The sequence below is a fragment of the Calypte anna genome, chromosome 4A, assembly GCF_003957555.1.
Source record: "Calypte anna isolate BGI_N300 chromosome 4A, bCalAnn1_v1.p, whole genome shotgun sequence".
In the NCBI taxonomy this organism is placed as follows: domain Eukaryota; kingdom Metazoa; phylum Chordata; class Aves; order Apodiformes; family Trochilidae; genus Calypte; species Calypte anna.
The window spans coordinates 9,003,368-9,025,690 of NC_044248.1; the positions used below are offsets into that span (position 1 = coordinate 9,003,368).

The 22,323-nt window shown below is 39.8% G+C and overlaps 1 protein-coding gene across 1 annotated transcript in view; it reads right to left on the reverse strand.

The window, feature by feature from the left end:
- PPARGC1A (PPARG coactivator 1 alpha) overlaps positions 1-22,323 on the reverse strand; it is a 66,351-nt gene that overhangs the window by 22,054 nt on the left and 21,974 nt on the right. Inside the window, exons 3-7 of the mRNA XM_030449762.1 lie at positions 10,736-10,930; positions 9,659-9,781; positions 8,552-8,756; positions 4,473-4,518; positions 4,291-4,364 (exon numbers count right to left, since the gene is read on the reverse strand). Of these exons, the coding sequence (XP_030305622.1) occupies positions 4,291-4,364; positions 4,473-4,518; positions 8,552-8,756; positions 9,659-9,781; positions 10,736-10,930 (643 nt within the window). The remainder of the gene's footprint in view (positions 1-4,290; positions 4,365-4,472; positions 4,519-8,551; positions 8,757-9,658; positions 9,782-10,735; positions 10,931-22,323) is intronic.

Sequence of the window (22,323 nt, forward strand, 5' to 3'; positions counted from 1 at the left end):
CTTGATCAAGTGACTTCTTTACAGAAAGTCTCCAGAAGAGGGAAACTACTTTTTTGACACACTCCAAAACTCCTCCCAGAAAAACCCCAAAACACAGTAACTGATTTAGCACAGCTAGGTTGATAAACAGATATTAGGGGAGTCCTTCTGCACAAAACGTGACATCTTGACTTTTCAGAACTGATTTGCAATGCTGTTTTAGATAGACACCAACCTTTCCAAACCTCTACTGTAACTGTTATTATTTAAATGTTTGATGATGTTTGTTATGCTTTGAGGAGGCTGAGAACTAATGTCTTTTGGGGAACGCAGCCCTGGAACCTACATGTGCAACGGGCTTTTGAGAGGCATTCAAAAGGAATTCTTTTATACCTTCTAAGTTTGGAAATGCATTGTCAAGGGAAGCATTATTTAAGGCCGCTTTAAAAGCTGAACACATGATAACAGCTCAATTCAGTAACAGATTTGGAAGAGCTTTTGTGTGGCACAAGACTGCAGAATCCAGGAAAATACAATTAAATTAAATAGCCATCATATAATAAAAAACTACATGCTTGTTGAGTATTCAGTTTAATCCTGTTGTCAGTGCTGCAGAGAATAAACACAGATGCCTGAAAAGATCAAACAATTTACTAGATTTTATTCCCTCTGGACAACTCTCTGCATCTCACATCTCATTTTATCAGAAATCATTCTGAGGCCAAACAAGTTCTTACATGATAGATTTTAAGTATTTGTTCTGACAACTAAGAGGCAGCACAGATCTAGAGGTGGGCAAATAGCAGGGTATAAGTATCCTCAAGGGTGCTTAGGAATTCCAACTCACTATTCAAGCTGATTGTTTTCATACAGCCTTTTCTGCCAACTTTTTGGAGTACTCAAATTTTGCACACAAGAGAGACTGGCGAGGAGTTTTATGCTCAGCTAAATTACAGGGATCTGTGTGCAAATAAGAGACTTTTCACCAAGTCACCTGGTGTATATCAGTGTGGAAATAGCTTTCTAGTTACTGACTGAGCCTCAAGCATGTAAACTCGCTTTGTGCACTTAAACAATGGCTTTGAGTATTCAGGAGTGAAGGTTTAAAAAGAAACTGAGAGAATAGAGAGTGCCATGCCACCTAACTTTGGGCATTTAGAAGTTCAGCAGGAAGTCTAAAGCAATCACTGAGGACCCCTTGAACACTAAGAGCAACACAGACACCTCCAGAGGGTGAAACATTCCCCTCGTCCCTGTGTCTGCAGACGTCCATCAACCTGACTGGGAACAAAGAGGAAAAAGGTCTTCCAGTGACACAAAAACCTCCCATGCTCGTGGAAGAAATTAGATGGTTCAAGCCCATGGCCTCTTAGCAAGGCACTGGCAATGCAGCTAATGGTGCAAAAAAAGAGAGAAGAACTTCTGCAAGCCTCTAACTCTGAATGAGATCTGCCTTACACAGGAATTTCTTCCACTACATTTTCATCACCTCCCTCAATATCACGTTGCTCTGGTCCCTTCTCCTTAGAACAGCATTAGAAATCAGCCACAGGAGCTGGAATTTTAGCAAGAGACTACCATAGGCCACTTACTCAAATTGCATTCAAATTCTTAGATGTAGTCTAAAAACACATTAAAATATTTGTTCCTTGTAATTTGAAAAATCAATGTTTTGGCAGTTTTAGGGAGGACAGACTTGCATCCACAACTACTGACAAATCTGTTGCAAAGCAAGATATAGCACTGGCAAGAGTACAGTTTCAGTTTGACTTTTAGATACATGAATCCAAAATGTGTGTGTGACGAAGATTGATGGCTCATGTGGGAAATGCTTTTATTTATTTATTTTTCTACTCTATAGTTAATTCATCAGTGAGGGAACCAACGTTTTTTTCAGCAGAGAGATCAAGGGAGCTGCTATTTATATTAAAATACTTTGTGCTTCGATAGTGTGAACAGCACTGCTAATGGTCTTTTCAATTCAGCACTGAGATCAAGGCAACTCCTATTTAAATTATAATAAATAGTGCTCATACACTGCAAGCTGCCCTATATAAGAACAATGAGCAATGCGGTTATCTGGGTATAATTTGGAGTTGCCAGGGTCTCACTAAAGAACAAGGTACTATTAATCACTATTGCCTCTACTTTTTCCTAATTTTTTGTTGTTTGATTTTGTTGTGGGGTTTTTTGTTTTTCTTTTACTGAAGTGGGTCCCAGTTCTGCCATTCACTCATATATGCTGTAAGTTCTTCAGTACTCAAGGTTGTGTACTTGGTTATACTTCCAGCAGACTCACGACACAAGACACTACCACAATACAAATGAGTTAAAAAGACATACAAAAGCACTCATCTTTTTATAGATTCATATACATATAAGAATATAAAAAAAAAAGTCTAGTGTATATGAAAGCAGTGATTAATACAGTTACTAAGGGATGAAATACAATCTCCAGAAACCTTCTCACCAGGTACTGTGAAGACCAGAGTGAGTGCAACATGAAGTCCAAGTGCCACCATCATGAACATGGCTTGGTAACACCACTCCAAATCCCTGGCCACACACACTCCACTAACTCTGATTCTTCCAGATTATCATCAGTTTATTTACTAGCTAGACTCTATTTACTTGCAGAGTAGAAAAAAAATATTGTTTTCATAGTATGACATTCTTTTTCACACACTTGTTCATCTGTGCCATTTCACATCATTTTTAAATGAACTTACCCTCCTGGTTATATTGTCTAAGGCAACTACAGAGCTGTTTTGTTTCCTCCTCTGTGCACAGCTGAGGGAGAGCAATAAATCTTGTAACACCAAGACCTGTTGCCATTATGGAAGCAATACAAGAGGACTAACCAGAGGTCAGACAGACTCCCAATTTCTGTCTAGTCAGATGATGGGAAGAGCAGGCTCCTGACTTTCTGGCTGGGAGAAAACATTGCTCCCTTTAGTGATCTCAAGGGCTGCTTGTACCACTCTGTGCTGTAGTCACCTCATCTGCCCCTTTCAGTTGGCAGAACTAAGCACTGACTTACCAAGGGGCTGACAAATGGAGAGTCTTGTACAGATTTGCTTTCCAGTAATGATAAAAAAGGCTTCTCCATGCTTGTGTTTGCTTTGCAAAAGGAAGGTGCATTGGAAGGAGGCTTTGTTTTGTCACACGAGGAATTATTAAGGAATTATTAAGACAGAGCAAAGTGTGCATGTTTAATACTGAACTAATAAAGAAGCTTATGAAAAAGTGAGATGATGGGTGTAGGGAGGTAAAAAGGCCAAAGTAAATACACAAATCTAGCTCTGGGACCTGCTGTTGTGTAAAGCTGCCACCGAATTTAGAGGTACCAAGCTGATTTATGGTACCTGAAGATGTATTTTGCAATGCTCCCCAAAACCCTGGAGATCACATAATACATGATCCACTTTTATCCTGAGAGAAACACATGCCAGGTACATCTTTTTCAATATTACACAACTGAGAAAGAAAATGATCATAGCAAGAGCTCAGGTGGAGGTCAACATGTGCTCTTGTGCTCCATTCTGGACACTTCAGGAAAATGCAGGCAAAACAGAGTTCAGAGAGAAAGCAATAGAACAGATCTAAACTGAAGGAACTGACTGTAGCAGAAAGAAGAGCAGATTAATTGAATGATTGCAATGTGTGATACATGAACTAAACCAGCATACGATTAAAAAAATCCCCAAATCTTCCAAACGCACAAACACCAGGGATCTGAAAAGTAGAGGAGGATAAAGGGAGGTTGTGTGCTAATGGAAGAAATAAACAGAAAGCAAGCATATAAAACAAATAACAATTTATAAAGAAATTTACCTACAAACTGTGGAATAGCTTTTCAACAGTAGAGGAGAAAGCTGTTATTTGTGACATACTAATCTAGAATTGACAAAGCACTGAAACATGCAGTCACATACAGCCCTAGACCAGACTGGAGACAGACTGGATGACATAAATTTTCCATTTATAATATCTATTACACAGTGCTGTGGGGTTTGTTTTTGAAAGATGGTGCTCAGCAGTACACAAATCTGTAGGGAAATGGGGAAGTATAACAGATAAATGTTTTCATTCATATTTTCCCAGAAATTATGCTCTCTTGTGTAGGTTTGGAGCCATATTTTCAAGCATGTTCCTTCTCAGGTAACTGGATAAATCGTCAATGCAAAGCTGCACTGAAGTTAATTTACTGGAGACCTCTGTGAGATCTCAGTGTACATGTGGTATATTAAAATGAACAAACACACACATGAGCCATGCTTAGAGGAAGAGTCAGCACTCCCCATTTCTCACCTGCAGTTCCAGAGAGTTCCACACTTAAGGTTTGTTCAATAGTCTTGTTCTCAAATGGGGAACCCTTGGGATCACTGGAAGACAGGGCACATTTATAAAAACAAGCTGAAATGGAGTTGCTGTAGCCAAAATCTACTGAACCCCCCTCCCTTTTATAAATGCTTGCACTTTTTAGTACTTACTTTGGTGACTCGGGCGTCAATGGAAGTGATAAACTTGTTGGTTTGGCTACAGGGAAAAAGAAAACAATTATGTAATAACATTCCATAACATATACTAAAAAGATTTATTTTTTTTATATTGATGCTGGAATCCCATGTGTCTGTTAGGGCTGAGCTCTGATAGTTTAACAGCCATTCCAGTGTGTCTTAGATAAATTAGGAGTCTCATCTCAATCCCTTATTACTTGTACCAAAACGGCACCTAAATTTCAACAATGATTTACATCAATTACTGTACCTTTGAAATACAGTGCACAACAAAAATGCCAAGAACCTTTCAGCAGAAGAGTGCTACATGTTAAAAATCAATGAAGAACTCTACAGGACACACTGTGAAAATGTTCTTTCTCTTGGAGTTAATTTAGACTACAGTCCATGTTTTATTTGGAAACAGGAGCAGCAGAATAACTATGAAGTAACAGATCGTTATGAATATTTGGTTAATTTTACTTCTACAATTTACAGATTTATATATAGCACTGAGAATAGGTTGTTTCTATGAGCCTAGAGTCCATCCAGTTACAGTCCAAACTTCTGCAAATTATCCTACAAACTATGACAAGGCAAAGACATACTCACAGATAGTTAAAAATGGGGTTGAAACTCTCAGGTACAATCCCAATGTAGAAACAAAAAAAACAAAGCTCTAGCTATAAAAATGCAAGTCTTTCTGGCATATATGCATGCAAACTTATATCTTCCCATAGCAAGATGAAAATGAGGATATTGTAATACAACTAAGATTCCTTTAATTGCCATTAAAATGTTTAAAAATTTAAAAGAATATTACTTGCAAATTTTACTTTTCAGAAGTTAGATTGATGTTTAAATGCAGAGAGCACTGTACCAAGAACAACAGCAGGGGATCTCTTCTGCAAATTAATTACTTAAGACAAAATGTTCCCCTTGAACACTCCTGCACTGCAGATCTTTTGTCCAGAGTGTCACTACTGCATATTTCATATTCTTCCCAGGCCTGGAGCTCCCATCAACATTAAAGGTTTTTAAATGCAAATTGATTACTTTTATAAGCTCTAGAGATTCCCGAAGTAATACTACATTTTTTAAAAATTAGCACAATTCTCAAGAGCTGCATATTGTTACTCCTCCTCCTCATATGAAAGTTAGAAATGGAAGCTCAGGTATTCACCTCAGGTTCACCTTCATCAGAAGGCACTGCCAGAGTGAGGAGATGCAGCTCAGCGAGTTGGCTGATCCAGCACTGCCACTGGTTTGTGCAGAAAACCAGGTGCAGTAAGACTGAATGTAACCTGACACAGCTTTGTGTGTGTTTTATACACATCTAGGGATGGTAATGTTTGCCAGTGGCTAGCTAGAGGTAAAACTGGCTTTAAAAATCTTACATTAAGATTCTGGAATAAATACATAAAAGCTTCCACTTTTTTATGGATGATAAAAGCTTACACACTCTTACCCAACTGAAGCTTTCTAAGGAAGCTGAATGTGTCAGAACCATTTAAGCCTCTAGAAAGTCTCATTCTAGTTCTCAGTCCCACAGAACAGCCCCACACCAGAATACATATAAAAAATTCTGAAGCACTGATGCACAGTGAAAATCTGCCAGAGATGGGCAGGGAACCAAGGGATTATCTCACACTGTATGTATTAATTTTAGGCAGATATCACTGAATTCTCCCTCTGAGACATTTTCATACTGAAACACCCACTAGTTTTCTTACTGCTAGACAAGGGCTTGACCAAACAGCATTCCTGCAAAGGATTCATCTTCACATACAGCTACTGATAGTGTAAATATTTAGCCAAGAAACTATCATTTTACATGGAGCCTTTTTATGAGAGTTTCAAGGTCTACTGGGGTGTAGTTTTTTTTCTTACTAAAAAGGGTTCACATGAAGTTGCTTGTCCCTGCAAATTGGAAACATCCAGGTTCAAAAGAACTAAGTTTCCTCATGGGCAAATTTTAATGCAAAACCACACATGATCTTTGGCATGAATGGGTTTGTGGACATTCCCATGGGTTTGCAATATGTTTTAACAGTAACCCTAAAGGAAAATACTGTTTGATTTATCCTTTGTGAGCCTTCTATAACTTTGAAAGAAAGTATCAGACTGATTATTTAAAAAAAAAACCCAGGAGCCAATTTTCTCATACTTTTGATTAAACATATGAACAAATGACTGCAGGTCTGCAAATACCAGTTAAATTTGCAAGGTTGATTCTGCATGAATTGACTATCCAAGCTGAAAGCATTACATTCTTCTATTTGTATTATATGCAAATCCATTGATATTGAAGTCATATATTGGTGTACAAGGCAAATTTGATGAAAAAAAAAATAAAATTCAGAAGCCTATAAATTAAACTGTAGGAATTAAAGAAGAGAATAATTTCTCTCTGCCTGCAATTTCACCTGCAATACCACCAAAGTCACAGACATCTGTTAAGCACTGGCAAGTTAGCTGTATGTCCCTTTGGACCTTCCTAACCTCTACATCTACACTGTTTCCACAACCCAATATGCCTTGCTTCTGTGCACTGAATCTGTACAATTGCCTCAGCTGGAGAAAAAAACACAGCCCTGATCTGAATAGGATATATACATATGATCTTATAAATATATTGCAACCCATATTGCTGTGTGTGCACACTACATCCATGTATGTGTCTAACACCCATGTGTATATAGCAGGTTATAAATGATAAATATAAATGATAAACCTTATCATGTATCATCCTAACACCCAAAAGTTTTACTAAAGCCTCCTGTAACTTCTGGCAGGTCTATGTTTCAGTACGAATGAAGACCCAGATGTGTCCAGACCAGTCTGTGTTTTGCTATGAAGCAGACTGCTGAAGCCATCCAGAAGGAGAGGCAGTTGGCACGCAAGAAGCTCAAGGGGCAGCTGGATTTCTTTCTTACAAGAAACATTGTTCAGAGAATTTGAGACCATAATGGGGAAAATTCTACTTAGAGTATCAGAATGTACAGCTGCATTAAGAGTGAAAAATCAGATTTGATTTGGGCTGAAAAAGCAGGCGGGGAGGGGGAAGGGAAATGGAGAAAATAAAGGTACAGTTTACACTTTTTGCTGTAATAATACCAGAACAACTCACTTAAGGTCATATCCTGAACTTGTTTGCAGGCAGATAACTTCCATTGACTTTACTGGATCTGCAATGATGTGACTGAAATAAGCACCTGGCCTTTCAGCTGCCAGACCAATATGTATACATAGATGTATTTTAAAGTAACAGTAAATTTAAAAAAAAATGTCCCTTTGGGCTTTTAAGCTTTTACAGCTTTTCTTTATCTTGGGAAAATAGAGAGGGGAAGAGAGGGAGAGAAAGTGAGAGGAGGGGGGTGTTTGAGTCCTTGCATCTCTGTCATAGAAGCTACTTGTAATATAGACCAGTTCCTTATGCATTGGGGGATACTAAAAGTCAACACAAGTGTTTAGCTTTGGCCATAAAGAATCTAAATAGAGAGAGAAAGATCAGGATGGCAGCTAAACTTTCAACTATTTACAAAATAAAATTACAAACCAGCATTCCAGCTTTAACAGGAATGACACATTTATTGCTTTCTCTGTAGCAGTGAGAGCACTATTTATTGTCGCTTAAGGACTATGTGGCAGGTTAACAATGCCTTCAGTTTTACACTAGCAAAAAAAGAAAGCAGCTCACTAATGAACCAGCCTGCCCAGCTTGTTTAGGGGTATAATGATTTCTTGGTGGTACAGTAGTCTGTGAATAAATATCTCCAGCTAGCTTGGTATAGTAACATGTGGTATTTGTTAAAACTTCTTTTTCCCCTGAGACTCTTTCTGAGGGTGGGAGGTGACAGACACATGATTAAAATTGTTTAAAAGCTAAATCTAGCTAACTAATTCTAACTTCATTACAATGTTTTAAAATTCTCCCTACACAGAGGAGATGCCAGATTTACAACTCTAATCCAAAGAACAGAAGCAGTATCAAGGGTATTCACAACTGTGGTATTTCAGCTTCTCAGCATTACTGCTGGTACCAAAGCTGTCTTCTCTGGTCCCACACCTACCTTGCAGATGATTTGTCTGAGACTGCAGATGAGGCTTCCTTTTGGAGGTGCATTTCTCTTTGCTGCTGTTCCTGTTCTCTGCTGGTTTGGTCTGAGGAGGGTCATCATTCGTAGTCAGATATTTGAGAAGTTCAGAGCAGGGACGCCTTTGAGGCTTTTGCTGTTGACAAATGCTCTTTGCTTTATTGCTCCATGAATTCTCAGTCTTAAAAACAGGGCATAATAAAATAAAATAAAATAAAAAAAAGCTAAAATTAGTGAGCTGAACCTTATCAGAATGGATATAGGTTTTCTGAAGAGATGAGATTTTCAATGAAGTGTTCAGTCTAAGTGTACTAGATCTATGAGCTGTGAATAATTGTTTGCAGAACAAGGAAAGAAAATTACATTTAAAATTCCTAAATGACATTTATGCAGCTTTTTATTTCATTTCTCCTACATTTCAATGTTCCCACTAAGCAACATGTAACTAACAAGACCCTACAGCGCCTTTACAGAGAACAAAAAAAATAAGCTGGTTTAAACCTTAATTTGCTGCTGATTGCTTTAGCCCAGTATTCACAACTCTCTTAAGTACCCCTAAATGCTCTGTTTTCAGTTACAGTGAACGGCAAGACAAACATCATTTAATACTGCCTGCTAACAGAATTATGTCAGAGCCCCCGTTCTATCCAATTAATGGCTGATAAATATCTTTTGCCAAGAAGCCAGCGTCATTTTTCTTAGCTCAGACAGCTGGTAAAATGGCAGTCCCACATCCTGGAGTCACTCATAAACAACACCAGCCCATCAGCAAGTTTTATTGTACCCCCTACTACTCTGTGTATCAATAAAGTAGGCTAAAGTAACAGACGGTGGGACTACAACTGAACTCTGCCAAGAGAAAAAGCATAAATTAAATATTCAGAGCATAAAGGAAATCAGGTGATTTTCTGGAACCCAGTCTATAATCTGTTCACTTTCTTTTTAAATCAGTTGCAATTACAGTAGGCAGATTAATACAATACATATAGATCTAATGCCTGCTAAGAAAAAGCATAAAAGTCCTTGTTACACTTCTTTCTTTTTTCATTCTTTTTTCCCTTATTACAAAGATTAAGTTTGTACCTTAACAACCACAGGGCTTGTTCTGATCCTGTGATTAGTGTTTGCATGGTTTTGTGTGCTGAGACCACTGCATTCATTGTAATTTAGCTGAGTGTTGGCTGGAGCCAGCAAGAGCTTCTTAAGCTACAAACAGGGAAAGGGAAGTGGAAGGAAAAGAGTAAAATTATGCATCTTCATGGATTAAAATTACTTATCTACATTTCTGCATAGTTACTTAAAATTAGCTATATCAATTTCAGCAAGCAAAATACAATAAAACACAAAGAAGGGCTCAATATTCCCCAGAGCAAATAGATTTCACTTTCTTCTGGTTTCTGCTCCCTTTACTGCAGTATCCTGCAGGGCAAGCAGAAACGACAGAGATCTTGGATTTCTGAACTCCCAGCAAAACGAAATTCTTGGCGATCTGTTTGACAGAAGAAGCCTCTGATCTCAACAGAGACATTAACTTTAACAGACTAATGGATACAGCATCAAGATGCAGGTATCTGGCTCTGCTTCAGCAAAAGCCAGTGATAAGGGGCTTTCAGCAGAAACAGAATCGTGTCTCAAACTGGTTTTACTGAGCAAAACACATATAAGGTTTCACCCACTTCCTCACCCAAGGTTCAGGTTTGCCCTGATTAGCACTAAGCTGGTGCTTACTGGTCAAATCAATGTTCAAGGCACAAAATTAGCCCCACATCCTGTCAGACTCATTGGGCTTTTTTTTTTTTTTTTAACAGATCACCATAAGTAGCATCTAAATATTCATTCCAAAAGAGCCCCAGAAAAGAAATATGAACAAAAAAACATCACCCTGACTTATTGCAACAGAATAATAAGCAAAAGTGTCAGCTGTTAGCAAAACAATTTCCAAAACAATCTCTTCAACACACTTTTAAACAGATTTCCTTATTAGTCATCTTATGGTTATTTGGTGGGGCTGTTTTCCCCACTTAATTTTCAGCTCTTCCCTTGATTTTTCCTTTTCAGGCTAAATGCAAAGTCCAGACCTTACTGTGACTACATCATACCCATGCAGCGGGTGGCCAGAGGCACATCCAATTCCTGTTAAACAGTAGGAAGGGTTCTTACTAGAGACGGCTCTTCTGCCTCCTGAGTTGGAGGGGTGCCGTCGGGCATTGGGGAAGGGCTAGTGGCATTTTCGTTGGTCACATCTCCATCTGTCAGTGCATCAAATGAAGGCAATCCATCCTCATCCACAGGGATGCTGTCCAGTGTTTCAGTGAGAACAGCTAGCAAGTTTGCCTCGCTCTCTTCATCTATCTTCTGTGGGAGGGGACGAAACAAAAAGAAGGACCAGGTGAGAAGAGAAAAGGAACAAAGCAATTCCTCCGAATGTGAAAAAGCAGCAAAACGTATTTAAACCAGCTCCTGAAACAGTCACCTGAAACAGAACCTCAGAAGATGTAATTATGTGCAACGAAGGGATCCATCTTGGCATTCCAGAGAAAACTCTTTGCATTCAGTGTGTACTGCTCTACTTTGCTTTTCTTCCACAATTATTTTTTATTTTAGTTGGTGTTAGCAACAACAAGTGATCACCCAGGGATTGCATTACAGGATACACCTACACTGCTGACACCTAATGATGGTGTCAGCCCAGGCTGTCTCTTTCTTTCCCTTTTCAACACTGAACACCAGCTAACTGACCTGACAAAACTGCAAGAACTGGGGAATAAGGCAGATAATCAGAATATCAAAATGAATCACCAGTGAAATCTGGGAAACCTTGCTCACATATGCAGCCCGGTGTACATGAGAAATACTTCTGGAATATCTTGCTCCAAGTCCAAATGAACAAATTCTGACTCCTGAGCATTTGGCATAGGACTCACCATTGGGATTCAGTGTAAATAGCAGACTCTTTGGGTTCATTTTAAAGAAATGTGTTAGGCCTTTGAAGCTGTCGTTTCAAGTTATGTCATTTGAGTGCTCAATGCAACTATTATATGCATTTATCTAATTCAGACTGCAATTATAAAAAGTAGATTAATTCCTAATCAGATGTGGCTGTAATGTTAATTTATATTACAGATCTTGTTTCAGCAACAAGACTTCTTGTCAAACTGAGTAAATTTAAATGCCTTCAGATTTTTAAATGAAATATAGTCCCTACTGTATGTTAAGGTAAGGATTTTTTGGAGTGCTGAGAGTTCTGAGGAATGGAATTGTGTAAAAATCATTATATTTATTTTTCAGAAAGACTGGAAATTGATCGTGACAGATCAATTATCTAGGATTCCAAGGCTGATCCCAGTGCTACAGAAGTAAATGAAAAGCCATTCACTGATTCTAGGGATATCAAATTGGGAGTTTTTCCACCAGCTTCAGAGTGACTCATCACACTCCAGGTTAACACCGTAAAGAGATTTCAGCTAAGTTCAAATCTCACAGTTTAGAAGCAAGAAATATAAGAGTGTGAGGAAAAAAAAAATTAAAAAAGCAAACTACAAAACATTACCAGTTATATCTCAGGAAAAAAAAAATAATTTAAGTGAATCTGGATATCCTCTTAGTGTGACTTTTTTCATTAATACTTCTGCCTTCCAGACTGCAAACAGAGCTGCTCATAAACCACACAGATAATTGCTCCTGCCAGGCTGCTCTGCCAAATCACACCTCACAGCTTCTTACAGAAAAACTCTGTCTTCGAGCTAGGAAGCTACAGCAGAGCACAAACTGTTCTGGTGCTGACGGCATCATCCCCAAGAAACAAGTAAACACTCAGGAAAAGCTAATGTTAAAGAGAAGCATTTATTTAGAAGGCCAAAAGGGGCCTGGCCACTGAGAAAAAGAGTCTAAGTTCCAGTATCTGGTGGTTTCCACCATACCAACCAGACACATGCAGAGTGCCATAGTAATTCAGTGTGCAGAGGATGGAAACAAGCAGAAGTGAACCACCTTGTGAATAAAACCACACTCCAAATCCAGCTTTTCACAGCCAGTTTTTGACAGGAAAAGAGAAAAATTGTGGTGTCACTTGCTCAAAAAGGCATTACTGGGCAAAAGACCACCAACTTTGCAATGTAACGACGTGCTGACTTTTTTTTCTAATAGCATTTCAAGTCCCTCACAGGCAGTGGGATGAGCCACACCTCAACCCCAGGGTGTTTGTGGAGGGGTCTGGCTGCCTGACCCCAGCCCTGCACCAGGAACTTCCCCAGGAAGTGTAGCTGGTGGAGCACACCATGCAGCCTTTCAGCTTATAAAGCTGACAGCAAAACTGGAAGTGTTACTCTTTGTAATGGGGAATGCCTTCTTTAATAATAGCATGCCAGAAGAAACTCTGATATTTGCTGTTAACTGCTCAGCTCTCATGCTTCAAACAGACATTCAAGTGTGCTGACATTCAAGAATAGAAAGTTGAGTGGACACTGGTCCTCATCACAGCAATTTCAATTAGTTTTGTACAAGTTTCAACATTCAAACACCCCAGAGAAAGCAGAAGATGTGACAAAGAAGACTCTGTTAAACAATTAATGTCACTTTCCATTATTGCTTCAGTCCCAATTTACAGAGCAAATAAATCAAAGTCACCACAGATGAAGCACACTAGCTGGCTAACACATGTCTATTCACAAACGACATGGCAGCAGGAACACATTAGTCAAGAAAATGACATTGCGAGATAACCTTTTAAAGGTTTAACTATGCTATTGTTCCTAATTGTCCTAAATTGCTGTTTATAAAGAAACACAATAATTATATACAGCAGAAATGGTGCTGAGGGGAGATGCAGAGGGAGAGATGGTTGGTTACATCCACGTCTGAGCAATAATCACTGAAGCAGCAGCTTTCTATTTTGCTGTCGTAACCTGAGTCTTGGTGTTGACAGCACTGGGGAGAAGCAATGCCATGGCCAAATGCAGGTTCTTTCACAGTTTCAGCACTGTCACTGCACAAGTTCACATTTCAGACTGACATCCAACCTGCCCATTGCCCAGGCTCAGTGAATCAGGAGGAGATGGGCACCATCCATCTCTACCGAGGTCAGAGGAAGCACCTTGTGTTATCAGGAACTTACTTTGCCATGTCCCTAACTTTCAAGCAAGGCTTCACCGAAAGGAAACTTCCTCCTCTCTAAAGGAAGTAATTCTAATATTTAGACCAACTAATTGAACTACAGCATGTGAGAAAAAGGTGTGGAGGATAATCTCGAACATAAAGCTGCAAGGCAAATACATGTGCTTATTAAACACTTATGAAAACAATTCATAATGACTGCATCTTGCTCAGTAATGTTTTTTTTAATGCAGAAGCAGTTATGCATCACTTCCCAGCCACATCACATGAACTTCTTAACATCTTTGGTTGCTAGTTTAACATAAAGACATCATGGCCAGAGGGGTTTTGACCACTGTAAATTTTCACCCAGCTGAAGGAGACCAGGAACCTGAGTATGTCACTGAATGAATGTACTTCCAGGTTTCTGACAGACAGCAGAAGTTTCTAGGGTATCCAGAAAGGCATTAACTCTGAGAAGAAATAGGATTTGGCATTGGTGTCACTGTGTAGAGCTGTAAACTGCCAGAACACCAACCTGTCTTCAAAAATGAATAATTGAGGTGCCTAAAGACCATGGAAACCAGGCTATTCTCTGCTTTTACATGTTTTGCTCTAATGCTTTAATATCTCTACAGCACTAAAAAGAATTCTCAGTCTGAAAACACGTTATTAGTTGTGTAACAATCTTACTCTAATTGAGTTTCTGCCTTCAGTAAAATGTCTCCAGAGATATTCTCTCTTTGGCCAGTAAAAAGCTGTATGAAATGAGTTGATAATTTACCAACACAAAGGTATTTAAATCCTCTACCCCTGATAATTCTTTCTCTTTTGCTTTTTCTGCCTATTGATGAAGCTGAGTTCACCTCGTGGTTAGCATTTTATGTCTGTAATACTTGCTACTTGTCAGCAATTACAAAGGCCAAAGACTGAACTGTAATGGCAAATTGGGAACTTTTCTTTCACATGCACCCTTTTAGGGTGCATATACTGAGCAATGGTGTGCTCCTCCCTTAAATTTTTCTTCTTTTAAAAAATAATGCAAAATTTTAAAACCATCATCGCCACCATGAATACCTTCATAAAACTTTTGAAACAATGGTGCAGATGTCCCGACTATTCTTTGGTAGCTCTCTTGCAGTCAGCACAGGTTTGCTGGTTCACTACAGAAGAGGATCAAGGCCATGTTCATAATATCTGCAATGCCTTCCCTCTGGTTCATTCCACTCCACCTTTCATTTGTGATTATTATATGCATGGCTTTTCCTTACTGGACCACTACAACTGAAATGAGCTAATGAATGATGATGCTCTCAAGTTTTACTTGTAAGTTGAACAGTGCAGGGGCCTATTGTGATTCACATTGAAAGATCAGGGTCTAAACTGCAGTATTATTCCACAGCCCTGAGGAGCTGGGAGCAGTGGCAGCTTGCCACATTCTCATAAAAAGCCCAGGAAACTTTGGGACAGTTCTGTGGCTGGTAGGAGCTGTCACGGCTCCAGCAGCCCAGCTCAGGAAACAATTCAGAGCAGCCAGGTGTACACCTGAAACCACAAGGGATCATTTCAACATATCAACTCATTTCTCCTCAGCAGCCTAAGATCTATTCATAGTACAATTAACAAAGAAAATAAAAGATTCTCCTCCAGCTGAAAATATCCAAGCGATCTAAAAATACTAACACATTATGGCACTGCTTTCAAAAGTACAAAAATGACTTGTGAGCACGCCTGGGACTTCCAACAGGATTTAATTCCTTAGTGACACATTTTGGAATAAGAACATCCTTAAGATTCACACCACTAGAATTAATGAGGGGCACAGTTTGGGTCCTTTTTGAACTTTGGGATGCAGAGGAATCAAAGAGCTCACAAACATCACTCCAGCTCTGAGCACCTCCCATAAGCAAACGTGCGGGAGTGGGGGCAGGTGGTATCTCAGCCCTGGCTCCACAAACCAAGCTTTGCCACCTAAGGATAAGAAGCTGCAGGGTGGGCAGAAGCACAGGCAAGGTAGGAGGAGGGAAGGAATCAGGATCCAATCTGATCTTCCTGCTTCTGCCAGTGAAAAATGAGAGCTGAGGTCAGGTATGATGAGAGGGAAGAATTACAGCCCAAGTTTTCCCTCTTTTGGAGCAGAAGGAGACAACCTGCCATGGCACTGGCACAGACAGTGCTGTCATGGTGATATTGCTGTCTTCTCAATCTTCTGTTCAAGGCAAGTGTCTCCTTCTCCTCGACTTAAGAGCTGGCTGTACCTGGCAGTATTCCCTCCTGGGGCCAAAGAGGAATTAGTGGTCCAAATGAAGAACCCTACCTGCTGACAACCAGTCCCAGGCGATTATGTATTTTGTGAAGTAAAGTATTTTAGCTTTTATTTTACTGTTCAACTTTTCTGCAAATCCTTAGGCACCCTGCTTTCCCTTACAGTAAAAATCCACATGATGCATTTGCATTAGAACATCTTTCCAAGGTCTGTTAGTTTGGTCCCCAAGAGACACTCCCATAATTGAAATGCTTAAGTCCAGAGCTATCAATTATCTTTAAAAACAAAATGGAGTCCCACAAGGAGAAAATTACAGCCAAGTTTCTTTATATGTAGTAGAAATGTGGGGATTAATTATCACCACCCCTGTGCAAATGCCTTTAGGGTATGGGAAGAAAACAAGAGATCTTCTCTTCTTTGTGAAGGAGACAGCGATACTCATACTTCTCACATGCACCTGGTAAAGACCACTTGAATCCAGAGCCTGCCTTCCCATTTCAGCAGTCCCATTGCCCAACATAAGGACTGCAGATGTGTCTCATCTGTAGGACTGACCACATTCATGTAAAAGCTCCACTCCAACTGGGTTTCTGGAGGTATTGTACAGACTTGATGCAATATGCTCAGCCATTCCACTCTCCCCCCCCCAAATGTTAATAAATACTGTAATTATACACAATGCAGGTATTGCAATGCTTAACTTCCAGGGCCAGGTCCCTAGAGTGGAATAAACTCCCAACATAGCTTCCAGGGACACGATGGCACCACAAGGACTTCTGCAAGACCCGTAGGCTGAAGATGGGAGCACCTGTACATCTGTTTGCCCTCTCCTTTCTCTAGGGTGTAACAGCATAAAAGTAGCAAAAAATATTATTATATTTATAAATATCACATAATTTATATAACCGACATGGTGTATATTTCTAATCTCAAAATGTTCCCCTTTTTAACCTTGGTAACTGAACTCAGGTTACTTTCTCTTGAAAGAGACACTCACCTGACATTGTAAAACCTCATCTCAGGGAAAAACCACAGCACAGACCATCTGCAAATAGGGTTTTCTTTAAGACCATGCCTTGGATCACCCAAATTAATGCTGCCATATTTCCTGTGAGGTGTACTATCTTTTGAGGTGAAAAATCTAACCTTCCTGCTCTAAGCTAAACGTATAAGTTTAAAAGATCCTACTAAATATTCGTCTAGCACAAAGTCAGTTTTTTTGTTGCTTCCAACAAGTTGTTGCAGCTCAGAAGTTTCCATTACAGCCTGGCAATTAAGTTTGTAATAAACTGAAGAGCTACTAATTGACTTGCTCATCTCACAAACGGAGGATCCAGCTAGAAACCTGTAGCCCGTTTTACATCTTCTCACCAAAATTCATTCACATTTTGCAAGCCATTTCAATTTCATTACTGTAAACTGCATCCTTCCCCTCTGTGATAGTAATCTTTGATTCTGGGGAAAAGACAAAACAAAAAATAATCTGAGAGTAAGCTACTGTGCTGTCGACTGCGTTACGGGGAGAAATGATAAGATATTGCTGTGCTGGAATTAGTGCACCGGTGGTAGATTCAATATCAAAAATTTATGGTAATTGAAACCACAGAATCTTTGGAAATGCAGTCAATTTGACTCAGTATCAAGAGGTCACTCTATTCAATTTATACTTGATGCTGAGCACAATATTCAGAAAACACCTGAAAGCAAATCATCTTATCAGCAGTTTGGGCCTCACCATTTTACTGACTACATAGGCTAATTTGCTGATTGCTAAATAAATGCATTTACCTGTGGTTTGGACCGGGTTGCCTCACCTGAGAGGCTTTTGAACTTGTACAAGACTTGATACTGTAGAAGCATCACCAAATACTCTTCTTACCAAGAACTCCATGCCTGTAACACTGAGGCCTGCCATGGACTGACCAGGAAAGACCCCTGCATGATGGAGAAGTGCAGCAGCATCTGGCATGGCATCTGGTTTAGGCCTCCGGTTTGGGCAGAGCTCTGTATGACTGAATCCCAAAATTCTGTGTACAGCTCAGCTAGGGAAAAGTGAGAGCAGAAAAAGGGCAGAAGTGCAAAGGGGAGGAGGAGCAGCCTGGTGAGGAGCCACAGAAAAAAGAGCACAACCCAGGGTGTGAGAGGGTACCCAGGCTGCCACCCAAGCCCACCACCCAGTACACAGCACCTTTCACTCATTCTCCCTTCCCCTTTTACAGGCAATCACCCATGCACATGACAAGGTCTTGAGCAAAAACCCAGACAGATTTTTTACAATTCTTATGCACCTAAAGTATACAGGAGTGTAGAGAGAGTCATAGTTCCAGACCAGTGGTCCCAGTCCAGACAAGCTGTGATGGGGAATGACTACTGCAAAAAGAGGGAAGCAGGAGGAGGAAGGCTTCAGGCTACAGCATGAGATAGGGAAGATGTTTGGGACTCTCCCCACTGCAGAGCTTTCAGTGATGGTATCAGCAGTATTTCAGTCCAAATATTCAAACACTGCTTGCTTCAAATTTATGTATTTATCTGATTTAGGGTATGTGCCTAGAACAATCTCTCTATACTCTGATGCTAAATCTTTCAACATTCACACACCTTTGTTAGGCAGCATGGCATGATCTAGGGAAAAAAACCCTACGTACATTTGGCAGCGATTATTTTACTTGTGAAATTGATGGGAGAGCTTTTTTCCTCTAGATAATGACAGACATCTTTAAAAAACACACAGGAGGGGTAACATACAACCTTTCTTTGCAAACTGTAAAGCATAATCTTGTAATTTTTGTGCATTCTCCATTTCAGTGTTGCAGTCATAATCCCTACTTCTTTCTAGAGATTTATAACTCTACACAAATATAAATTTCAGAGTAAAATTATATACAATACAGCAGGGAAGAGTTTATAAATATTTGTTAATTTTGTACAATTATGTGGAGACTGGTTTTTGTGTGAACAAAACAAATACTCAAAAATTCTCTTTTAAACAACAAAATAAGACATTTCTATCTGGTGCTTTTACTGTTAGGAAATTGGAATTTAACCTGACCAGGAAATTAGCATGTGTAAAGGATCAACTTCATTAAATGCTTTTTATAATGTTCTAATTTTTCAGCATGTTCAGCTTCATCAAACCTACTCACCATGCCTGTTGAACAGGTATGACAAACACAAGGCATGTCTCACAGGAAGAAAAACACCAGTTTTCCTTAGACCTGCAGCATGAATGGATCAGTACATCATTAATACATCTGGGCTTCCCATCAATTTTTATTGTGAGCTAACTGGATGGCTGCCATCTGGTCTGAGCTGACTAAAAGAGTTTATTCAGACACAGCACAAAAACTTGTTTACAAGGCTAAAAATGGATTTTGTCTGTATGTTTTACCTATGTAGCTATACTCCTGTCTTCAAGTGTCACAGCAATGGCTCCAATATCCTCCTGGTATAAAAGAGCAGATGTGATGAGTGACACACACTATTTACAGAGGTGGTTGAGCCTTAAAAAAAATGAGGAAATCACCATGAAGAGAAAAAACTGCAGCTTTAGATATGTGGGTTCTACTCTTACCAGGCTAACAAAGTTTTAAAAAAAAATATCATTAGAGTTCCAGTATGTAAGGAAGTGCTCAGCTGAGAGAACACCCCAGATACCCACATCCATATCCTAGGCTGAAAGCAATAAATGGCTCCTTTATAATGAAGCACCAAGTGACAATGTGGAGATGCTACACTAAGGGAGGTGCTAACTAGTATAGGCTTTAACACAGCACAGATTGCAGGTGCATTTTGTCAGGCTTTCCAGTTCACTTTTTACAGTTCCAAAAAGATGTAACCTTGCCCCAAGCAGGCTAATAAGCCCTCTCCTCAAAAGCAGCAACAGAACAGTGCATCCTGTTAAAACACTACAACCACCAAGGATACACTTCAGGATGAGGAGATGTGTCTGAATTTTCTGCCAGTTAAGCATTTGGATTCATTTAGATGCCTCATAATATCCTTAACTATGTATTTCCTTGATTTGTCACTAGGTGCTAAGACTTTAATGTTCTTTCAATGCAATTTTGTGTATGCGAATAGAATCATAAACTAGAGATGGTGATTTTAAAACAGAAAACATAAAAAAATATTGAAGATTACAGGAGAGTTATCTGTTGCAAAGCCTCCTCTGGAGCACATCCACCACTGGCTTGTTTCTAAGTTTCCCCGGCCTCACTAGTCTTCACTGATAATGTGGATAAAATGAGACTGACACTAAAATGTAAAACTAATTTTAGTTTACACTAAAGCTACAAAGCTACCTTGTTCATTTACCCTCAGCCAGCCTAGCAGAGTTACGTAGTGCATGCATACTGTGATACACACCACAGTTTCCACCAAAGTTGCCTCTCTTCTAGTTATTTTTTAGTCAAAGCTGAATATATTGCTCATTCTCTGTTCATCTTTTAAAAGTGCATGTTCCTTATCACCAGCCCTCCATCTGTACAATGTAAAAGACTGCATTTTTCTTTGGGTGGTATTGATGCTAACCAATTCCTTTTTCATCAGAAATACTGAAAATGAACTTGGGTGGGTTTTTTTCCCTGCATCTTTAAAAATGACCAGTAACAGGTAGCCAAGTCCAGATGTACCTATTAATGCACTAAGTTCCATTATTCATCAGGCCATAAGTTCCTTTAGGCAGGAACTGTCTTTTTGTTATGTGTTCACACAACACCTTTTACAATAGTGTTCTGATTTACAATTGAGCTTTGAGATGTTGCCACAGCACCTACAATAAATAATTTTGGTTACTTCTATTTAATCCTTCTAGTAACCAAAAGAAAAAGAACTTGGTCCCAGATGTTCAGCTGCTGTAAATTAGGGCTTCTCCACAGGTTTTAATGGGGCTATGCAGATTTACACTAGCTGGGGACCTGGTTTACTTGTTGGGTTATGTTGATGCTGAAGCTGAGAGCAGCAGCTTCTGCATACTTTATCTGCACCAACCAGTGCCACGACTAACAGCAGTCCAGCCAGAAGGCAGTAAGGGCTCATTCTTCCTCCTTATCAAGTGAGTTTTGCAGCAGAACAGTACATTGCTACAACTAAGAAGATGAGTTTAAAAGTGGCTCAGGTTCATCCTGCCTACAGTGTGGTAGACGCTGTCCTGGCATTTCCTACTGGAAATGCACTGACGTATTTGTTCATATCAAGTGCATCTTCAATTTAGAAGTTATTCCCACTGAAGTTAACACAAGTTCTAATTTGAGACTATGTAGCTGCTAAATGTACCGGCAAACCCCCATGGGAAGTGCCTAACCCCAGGAATAATAAGTAAATTAGAGCCATTTGAATACTAAACCAGAGATGGGACCCTGAAGAACAGTAGCTTCAACTCAGCCCACATTTTCCTGGCTCAGATGGCCTCCCTTTGTTTTGTGATATTTTGCCCTGCCCTATCAGCACCTGAACTGATAAGAATGAGGAGGAGGGAGCTGTGAACTGGTAACAGCCCACAACAAAAGAGCAGCATTCCTGGTCCAGTGTTCTGGGAAGGGAAAACCTGTCTAAGTGTCACTTCTTGGGGCAGAAGGCTGGAGCTACTACCACAAACCCAGGCAGCACAACCTCTGCTTCTGCCTGTTTCAAAGAGAGAGGGTAGGACCACTCCTGTTTAGGTAGCAATAAAATCCTGTTTTGTAAACATTCATACGGATCACACACACACAATCAGAGAAGAAGGGGGGGAGGGAAGAAGACAGAGGAAGGGGAAAGAAGGAAAGCAAAGAAAGTAAACATGGTTGCAGCTCCTTCTCCACTTTCGGAGGGGGAGCCTTACAGTATTTCCAGTAAAAAAGAACTACCTGTATGCATATAACATTTCAAAGTTTTATCCACCTCAAGCCCCAGACCATCAGCATGCAATGAGCACTGCAGCATTTCACAGCTGCATGTGGCCTTGCCCCGTTTTGACAGCAAAGAGTGCTCCAAAGCTGAGTGCTGGTGGCACAGGGAGCCTGATGCTGACCCCAGCTTGGCTTCCCTTGGATTAGAGCAGCACAAACCAAGCGTCACCCAGACAAGTCGAGAGAGTTAAACCAGCACAGATTAAACGAGAAGCAAATCAGGACATTTATGTCTGTCCTTCCTTCCCAAAGAAAAAATAAATACATTCCTTTTCCCTCAGACACATTGACAGCAGTAGCACGAACTGCCCTGACTGGGTTTCATAGGTGGCAATGCTGAAATGTTTATTTCCATTAGGCTGGGTCTACAAAATTCTTTCATCCCTGCATTTCCAAACAGCCAAACCTGACATTTTGGTGTCTGACAAGTGACGCTTAATAGTGGGACATGCGAGGGAAAAAAATCTATATGAAGAAAGCTCTTAAGATAGACTGAGCATTTT